Source organism: Dipodomys ordii, unplaced genomic scaffold (assembly GCF_000151885.1).
Source record: "Dipodomys ordii isolate 6190 unplaced genomic scaffold, Dord_2.0 Scaffold14, whole genome shotgun sequence".
NCBI classification, from domain to species: domain Eukaryota; kingdom Metazoa; phylum Chordata; class Mammalia; order Rodentia; family Heteromyidae; genus Dipodomys; species Dipodomys ordii.
Window position 1 is genome coordinate 15,754,333 of NW_012267230.1, and position 8,649 is coordinate 15,762,981.

At 60.4% G+C, this 8,649-nt stretch overlaps 2 protein-coding genes across 3 annotated transcripts in view; both read right to left on the bottom strand.

Moving 5' to 3' along the window:
- The window catches only part of LOC105981922 (collagen alpha-1(I) chain-like), a 5,194-nt gene extending 3,503 nt beyond the window's left edge, over positions 1-1,691 (bottom strand). The window contains exons 1-2 of the mRNA XM_013011271.1: positions 1,121-1,691; positions 257-1,002 (exon numbers count right to left, since the gene is read on the bottom strand). Of these exons, the coding sequence (XP_012866725.1) occupies positions 257-1,002; positions 1,121-1,612 (1,238 nt within the window). The 5' untranslated portion in view covers positions 1,613-1,691. The remainder of the gene's footprint in view (positions 1-256; positions 1,003-1,120) is intronic.
- A 1,910-nt stretch (positions 1,692-3,601) lies between these two features.
- Positions 3,602-8,649, bottom strand: part of Ube2i (ubiquitin-conjugating enzyme E2I) — a 26,774-nt gene continuing 21,726 nt past the window's right edge. For both annotated transcript variants that reach the window (XM_013011318.1, XM_013011319.1), the window contains 2 exons: positions 6,958-7,147; positions 3,602-4,212 (listed from right to left, as the gene is read on the bottom strand). In XM_013011318.1, coding sequence (XP_012866772.1) covers positions 4,149-4,212; positions 6,958-7,147 — 254 coding nt within the window. In that variant the 3' untranslated portion in view covers positions 3,602-4,148. The remainder of the gene's footprint in view (positions 4,213-6,957; positions 7,148-8,649) is intronic.

The window sequence follows — 8,649 nt, forward strand, 5'->3', positions numbered from 1 at the left end:
GGAGGGGGTCTGGGGGAGGGACGGCTCCCTGTCCTGAGGCCCAGGCTTCACTGTGTCCCTGGGCTCAGGCTGCTTTGGCAACAACCCGGACCCCTCTTCCCAGAGGAGGGAGGCGGGGTCAGGCCGGGTCAGGCGGGGTCAGGCCGGGTCAGGCAGGGCCGGGCCAGTCACCATGCATCAGGGTCACCCAGGGCTTGAACCAAGGGGGCGGGGGCGGGGTCTGGCTCCAAGTGCCCACCTGCTGCGGGCTCCGCACCTGCCCCAGGGCTGCAGCCCGGACCAGCCCAGGCCGGACACCACCACCGGACACTCCATGGCTTTGGGAGGCCCACTTAGAGGTGGGGCGTTGACCTGGGGCCTGCCCCCCGTGGCGTGGGGAGTCCTGGGACCCCGGAGCTGAGGGAAGGCACATGCCCGTTCTGGGGAGCCTGGTGAGGTGAAGCGGGCCCCCAGAGGCCTCCTGAGAGCGTGGGCAGCTGGGCCCAGGGCCGTGGGGTCCCATGAGCCCCCACTCAACCTGGACACGACCCTGGCGGAGATACAGTGGGGGTGGACGTGGCTCCTGTCTAGACCTGTGGACCCCAGCTCCGGCCCGCCAGCCTGACCTCTGTCTGCCGGGACAGGAGACAGCGAGGATGGCCGGGTGGAGGAGGCAGAGTGGCAGTGTGTTAACCCCAAGCCCCCTCCATCCTGCCCAGGCTGGCCAGGCGACCGTGGCTGTGCGTGGGAGGACTCTGGAGATGGAGCCACTGCGGGGACAGCGATGTCCGATGTCCGATGACCCGCCAGGGGGCCTGGGCTTTGGGCACCCCCCTTTGCAGGGGATGGGTGTTGGGTCTGGGCAGCAGACCCCCCCCCTTCTAGGATCTGGACCTGATGCTTCCCTCCTACCCCACCCCTGTTACCGACTTGCGTCAGGTTCTGCCAACCTGTTGGAACAAACACAGTCTGGTTGCCATGGTGATCATAATGGCTTTGGGGTGAAGAGATGATCCGCAGCTGCTGTAAACAGGAAGTTGGGGTGGGCAGCTGCCAGGCTGCCCGGGGAGGGCTGCCCACCCCCCTGCAGGAGCCCTGCCCATCAGTCGGCTGGGGCTGGGTGACTCTCAGTGCTCTTTACAGGTGGGGAAACTGAGGCCCCGACGTACGAAAGGACTTTGGGCCCACTGACCTGCACCTCCATTCTCCTGAGATCTGTTCCCTGGGGGCTCGGGGAGCTTGCCGAACAACGGGCCCCCCATCCCGCCACTCCCCCATCCCGCCATTCCCCCATCCAATGGTGTTGAGACTGAGTCAGGCCGTCCTTGATCAGAGTCCTGGCTCCATTCACCCCTGCCCATCTCTTTCCACTGCCCTGTGCCTCAGTTCCCCTCATCTGTAAAGGGAAGGAACACCTGGAGGCTGGTCTCAGAGGTCTGATGTCCACTTGGGCCCAGGAGGAACTCCTCTTGCAGTAGGCAGAGGTCACTGGGGTCTGTGACCTGAGGACAGAGGCTGGAGACCGGGTAGGCAGTGCCTGCCCAGGGGCAGGCTGTAGGAATCTTCCTCTGTCCCGAAGAGCTGTGGCTTTGCTGGGTGTGTGCCTGGGCCTGGTCTCTGCGCTCACCTGCATCCACGGCAGATGCTCCGTGGGTCTTCTGTGGCCAGCACCAGGCACATGTGAAGCCGGCTCAGAAACTGGCTGCACTGTGGGAGTGTGGTTTCTTTTTTTTTTTTTTTGGTCGGCCGTGGGGCTTGAACTCTGGGCCTGGGCGCTGTCCCTCAGCAATTCAGCTCAAGGTGAGTGCTCTACCACTTGAGCTACAGCACCACTTCCGGTTTTCTGGTGGTTTATTGGAGATAGGAGTCTCATGGTCTCTCCTGCCCGGGCTGGCTTTGAACCGCGATCCTCAGATCTCAGCCTCCTGAATAGCTAGGATTACAGGCGTGAGCCACCAGCGCCCGGCTGGGAGTGTGGTTTCTGAGGGGCCCTGGGGGGGGGGGCAGAAGCCCCAGCTCAGCATCAGGGTGCTGACCCAGCTTGGGGGCAGGTCCTCAAACCCCGCATCCTGGGGCCCTCCCTGCTGGAGCTGACCCAGACGGGTTCCAGCAGGTCCACGTTAAGTACTGGGCCCTCCAACCTGGCATGGGTTGTCATGGCAACGCATCAGCAGCTCCAGACACAGGCAGGACTCCTCAGGCGGCCCGGGCACCTGGGAACTGGGGCTGCTTCTGCGGGGTTCAGGGGCCACGATGTGATGGAGATCCACCGCAGCCTGGCTGGCCACTGAGGTGGGGACACAGCTACACTCTCGCCTGAAAACCAGGTGTCTCCAAAACCCTCCTTGCTGCCGCTGCCACGAGCACTGTGAGCATCCCAGATCCACTCCCGGGGTGGGCAGGACGGCAGGAAAGGACACGACGTGAAGGCTGCAGTTTGTGGAAATGTTTTAATCGAGGATTCTTAGATACAGTGGTTAATGGGTTGCGCACAATTCCTCATGCTGGGACACTGCTGCCCTCCCCCTCCAACAGCATGACCGCAGTTCACGCTCTTGGGTTACAAGAGTCACAGCTCCGTTAAGCCGAGGACTGTGGTACAAAAGGAACATTCCATAGCTCGAGTCACTACAGTTTGCTAGAAACATCAATTGCTTTAGAATACTTTGAACTATAAAATATATCGAATTTTCATATATTAACCATATACATGTGTAACTATTACTAATGTCAGTCGTTACAAAATAAGACATTCAGGGAGCAGGCTACAAACGCACGCGCCAGCCAATCCCGCAAGCAAGGCCCCTGCATTAGTCCGCGCCCTTCACAGCTCAGCAGTGGACAGGGTGTGGGTGAGCACAGCTGTGCGCTGTGCCCTCGGGCCACAGGTACTGCCAGCTCTAGGGGTGCCTCAAGTCCCCAGACTGCAGATGGAGACACTGGCGGAGACCCCGGCGCCCCACCAACCTCCGCTCAATTCCCCAGGAACCAGCCCCAACCCTCCGTCCATGGGCTCAGGTCTCAGGTGACCAGCTGCAGGCTGGGTCCTCTGGGTGAGGGCAGACTGGCTTCAGACGGTCTCAGGAACAAGTCTGGTGCGCCCAGCTGTGTCCATGCCGCCTCCCTGCGCTCAGGCCGGGTGGGCACCGCAGGACCGCTCCTCGGGCGGCGCTGTGAGCTGCCGGGGGAGGTGCCTGCTGCCACCTGCTGGGGCTGGTGGTCCCCAGCAGGGCACCTCAGCCACCAAGCACGCAGCCAGGCCCCAGGGCCTGCACGAGCGGTCAGCGGGCACGGAGAGCAGACGCCGGCTGCGGGGTCCTCAGCCCTGGTCTTGACTTGGTCACTGTGAGCTCCCCCGTGGGCCAGGCCCGACTTCTGACCTCACGCTGAGGGCTGGTCGCGAGCTCCGACTTCACCAGGCTCCGCTGTCTACCCGGGGTGGGGAGCAGAGCGCAGACACTTCTGTGCAGTCCTATTTACAAAGAGCCAGGGCGGAGCGGGGCCCACGCGTCCCGTGCGTCGGGGCAGGGGCTCACCTCCCGGGTCCTGGCCAGAGGCTGGCGCCCAGCAGCCGCTGGGCCGGGTGGGGGGCGGCCACGCGCAGAGACGATAATGCAACAAAAACCTTTATATAAACAGTTTATTTACTCTAAACAGCAACACAGACAAAACGCCATATAAACACAAAGGAAGTGGTGCAGAATGGAGACGCCGGCTGACTTTGGATCTGAGGCTCATAAGCAACAGCCCGGGTGGTGGCGAGGGGGAGGGGGGGCCGGTGTGGTGGTTTTCATACAGCCAGCGGGGCTACAAAGGTCTGAAACGTCTGAAGCATGCCTGCTCTGAGAGCGAGCATCTCGCTCCTAGGGCTCACCCAGTATAAAAGTTTATCATCTTACAGCAGTTGAAATACTGACATCAATATTAAAATAAAAGCAAGTTTTACATAACAATCAAAAATACAAAAGACTGAAGGAAGAGACCCTGTATGAAAAACTGGGGCAATTCAGCGAAATCGAGAAGTGGATGCCAGTGGCGGAAATGGAAAATGGCGCCTGCCCACCCTCCCAGGCAGCGGGGAACTGTACGGAGCGACTTAGATTTGCAAAGTGTTGTAAACAAGTTCTTGCCAAACCAATCCCTTCCTTTTACCGTGCCGTGGGCGCTGCTTACGAGGGCGCGAACTTCTTGGCTTGTGCCCGAACCCTTTTCTCATACTCCACTCTGTTTTGGCAGAAGAGAGAAAAGACGCATTAGCAGACAGACAGACCCGGGGCCACCCAGAGGCCTGCGCCGGGGACGGCTCCGGGACGGGTACAGAGGAGGGGTGTGAGCGAGGAGCAGACTGGAGGGCTCCCCAAGACCCAGCTGGTGGTCTGAGGGTGGGGGGAAGGCAGGAAGGCTATGTGGCCACCCCAAAGTTTTCAGCGGAGTGGCCCTACACGTGGGCAGCGAAGAGGACTCATGACCGGACGGGATGTTATTTGCAATGATGCCTGGACCTAGGCTTTTTGGGGGGGGGGGTCAGTTAGGCTGAAACTAAGAGCAGGCTAGCACTCTACTACTTGAGCCACAGTTGGCTTTTTGGTAGTTAATTGAAGAGTGTCACAGACTTTCCTGCCTTGGCTGGCTTTGAACTGTGATCCTCAGATTTTAGCCACGAGTAGCTAGGATGACAGGCGTGAGCCACTGGTGCCCTGGCTATACCTTGTCTTTAAAACACAAAATAGGCTGGGAAGGTGGCTCAGTGGTAGAGCGCTTGCCTTGCATGTATCAGACCCTGGGTTCGAGTCCTCAGCACCACATAAGCAAAAAGAAAAAAGCTGGAAGTGGCGCTGGGGCTCAAGTGGTAGAGCACTAGCCTTGAGCTGAAGAGCTGAGGGACAGCGCCCAAGCCCAGAGTTCAAGCCCCTCGACTAACAAAAAAAAAAAAAAGAGCCAGGTGCCAGTGGCTCATGCCTGTAATCCCAGCTACTCAGGAGGCTGAGGACTGAGGACTGTGATTAGAAGCCAGCCTGGGCGGGAAAGCTGTGAGCCTCTTACCTCCACTAAACTACCACGAAGACCAGAAGTAAAGCTGTGGTTCAAATAGGAGAGTGCTAGCCTTGAGCGAAAGCAGTTCAGGGACATGCCCAGTCTGAGTTCAAGCCCCAGAACTGACAATGATGAGGATGAGGACAACCACAACAACAACCAACAACAGCAAGAAGAGAGCGGGGCGCTGGTGGCTCACCCCTGTAATCCTAGCTACTCAGGAGGCCGAGATCTGAGGACTGCAGTTCAAAGCCAGCCTGGGTAGGCAAATGCAGGAAAGTCTGCAGACTCTCATCTCTAGTTAACTGCCAGAAAACCAGAAGTGGTGCTGTGGCTCAAAGTGGTAGAGCACTAGCCTTGAGCAGGCACAGAGCCCAAGCCTTATGAAAATAAGTGCCACTTGCCCACCAATGGGCAAATACATCTATCAACACTGACACATCCTGGGCTCAAAGCCTCCAAGGAGCTGGGGCCACAGGCACACTCCAGTCTTACCAGCTACTGGCAGTAAGTCTGAGATTCTGTTAGCAATTGCGGAGAACAGACCGTGCAGCCACTAATTCTGGTTCATTTCCAAAAACCCAAGTTGCTCAGGGCAAGGCATGGTGGTCTAGGTCCAGATCCACTGCTGGGGCTCCATGAGGCTCAGCCTGAGAAGCCCAAGGGTGCACCTGGGACAAGAGCCCCGCCCCGGGAGCGCCGTGAGGACTGTGGGGCAGAGGGGCCAGAGCCAGGCCTCAGAGCGGTGGAGGCACTACAGGCCCCGCCACACACAGGCAGCTGCAGCGCACGCTCTTCCCCCGCACAGCCTCCACCTACGGCATGCGGCCTGGGCCCTGCCCTGGGGTTCGCAAAACTCCCAAGGCTGAGGATCAAACGGGCTGGCAGCCAAACAGACACACTCTAGAGACAGTGCCGACTTGGAGCAGCCCAGCACCAAGTGATGTGCACACTATCCCGGGCAGACCGGTGCCAGGACATAGAGGCCGACCACAGGGCCGCGACCCGTGGGCCTGGACATGCAGGAAAAGCACACCGCACAAAAGCGGTGTGAGGTGGGACGCTCACCAGAGGACTGGACACCAAGGGAGCAGCCGCGTCCAGCAGGCAATGCCCAGTGTGCGGAGGCCCCGACCTGCCCATGGCGGGCGCCCACCCCCGCCCGGCCCGCGTCGGCAGCTGTGGAGACCCAGCTTCGAGCCAGCCCTGCTCAGCACCGTGGGTGCGGGGCCCAAGGCCCAGGGCCACGGGTCTGTGCCCCGCCACCGCTCCGCTGGCCCAGGAGCTGCTGGCCACAGCCACTTTTGGAGGTCAGCGGGCCGGCGGAGGACTGCAGGCCATGAGACAAGGCCTGGCCTCGCCACGCCCCTGCTGGCGCAGGCAGACAGACAGCATGCACCTTTCCACAGCTCAGGGTCTGACACACGGCCGAGAGCCGGAGACCCAAGCCGGACGCCCGAGGGAGCCAGGTGGCAGGCCCTGCCCTGCCTCGGCCAGGAGAGACGGCGCCAAGCCGGCCGAGGTGCGCACCTCCCGGAGCTGCTCCAGTCCCGAGCGCCACCCTCTCCTCCCGTGGGAAGCCACACGGGAGGGGGTAGTGTCGGCCACAGGGAGCAATGGGGAGGGACCAAGGCAGCAGAAGCATGGCGTGTGGCGGTCCCTCTCATCCAGACCAGACCCACAGGGTCCACAGGGTCCACAGGGGCGGGGCAGGGTGCAGGAGCCCCACGACAGCACGGTGTGGGCCTCAAACCCTGTTTGGCGCCGTGCCAAGTGGGCTGTGTGCCTCTGTGCAAGCCCCTCCCACTCTGGCCACCAGACTGGTCACATGCTGCTCCACCCCAGCCTTCCGCACCCCGTCCCGCACTGCCCCAGCGCTGCACCCCCGCAGGTGGCCCAGGCTGCACTTCGGGGGGCGTGCGGCCAGCAGCAGGCACTACTAACCAGTAAATTGTGTAGGCTTCTGCTTGAGCTGGGTCTTGGATATTTGGTTCATTTAGAAGTTCCTGTATTCCTAATAAGATCTGCTTGATTGTGATGGCGGGCCTCCAGTCCTTGTCTTCCTCCAGGATGGACAGGCACACTGTACCGGAGGGGTACACATTTGGGTGAAACAGTGGTGGCTCAAATTTACCTGGAGGCAGGGGAGAAAGCACATGCTTTTGGAGCCCGCTGCTCCCCCCCTTTCCCCGGGCCACGCCCTGGAGGCCGCCAGCACCTTGAGGGGCGGGAAGGCAAGCCGACATCTTTCCAGAGCAAGAGCATGGACCCGGCTAAGCATTCTCTCAGGACTCTGCTCCATGTAGGAACTTTGGGCAGCCAGAAAAGCCCACAAGGCAAGGCCGGGGCGAGCCCTGGGACCTCACCGTGACCTCTCCAGCAGGCAGGCCGAGGATGGCTATCCAGCGCTGAGGAACTGGACACAAGGGGAAATCTGCCAGAACAGGCCCCACCTACCGGGCAACTCAGGCTCAGGAGACTACGCTCACCAGCGACGTCTACACCGTCAGATATGTAACTATACCCAGTGCAAGCCTAAAGGCAGCCCAGGAAGCTAGCCTGAAATGGGGCCAGGGAGGAAGTTGAGCGCTTGACATACACACGCATGCACGCACGCACACCCAGGTTCAGCCCTCAACACACTTCCCAGAAAATGCCCACCCACCTCGCCCCCTGCCCTCTAATACCTGCAGACACCTTCCTGGCTACGACTTGGCATGGGGCTCAGAGCAGGGCTGTGTGATGCCCCAGATGCAGCTTTGGGCACAGGTGCCCCGACATGGGAAGTGCACCCCTGGCCCTGGGTGGTCCAAGCACACTGATCGGGAGGACTGCTCTACAGATCCAGTCCCGAGCACCACGCCCTGCTCTTTGGTTGGGACGTCCCAGCAAGCAGGAGGCCTGACCGCAGGCCACTCACCTAGAGACAGCAGCAGCAGGCTGATGAACAGCCAGCGCCGCCTGCTCCTACCGGCCGATCCCGCACTCAGTGCCCGCCCCAGTGCTCTCCAGCTCCCACCACATTTCTTTTTGGTGGCGCTAGGTTTGAACTCAAGGCCTTGTGCTTGCTAGACGCTGAATCCCCACCTCCAGTCCGTTTTTGGGTAGGGTCTCATTTTCTGTGTGCCAGCTAAAGGCTACACTCGTGCTCAGTTTTCCAGCTCACATCTGGTGCTCTACTGCTTCTGTCCTATCTCCACTCCCAGTGTTTTGCTGGCTGAGTTTTATGCATTTGCTCACCCAGTGAGCTGGCTTCAAACCCGCATCCTCAGGCTGTGGTCTGAGTAGCCAGGATTATAGGTGTGCCCAACAGGGTCTCACCTGAACTACCCTGCCTGAAGAGCCATCACTGGCTTCTTTTTGGTTGGTGGTGGGGCTTGAACTCTGGGCCTGGGTGCTGTCCCTCAGCTCTTCAGCTCAAGGCTAGTGCTCTACCACTTGAGCCATAGTGCTACTTCTGGCTTTTTTCTTATGTGGTGCTGAGGAATCGAGCCCAGGGCCTCATGCTTGTGAGGCAAGCACTCTACCACTGAGCCAACTTCTCAGCCCTGGTCTTGACTTGGTCACTGTGAGCTCCCCCGTGGGCCAGGCCCGACTTCTGACCTCACGCTGAGGGCTGGTCGCGAGCTCCGACTT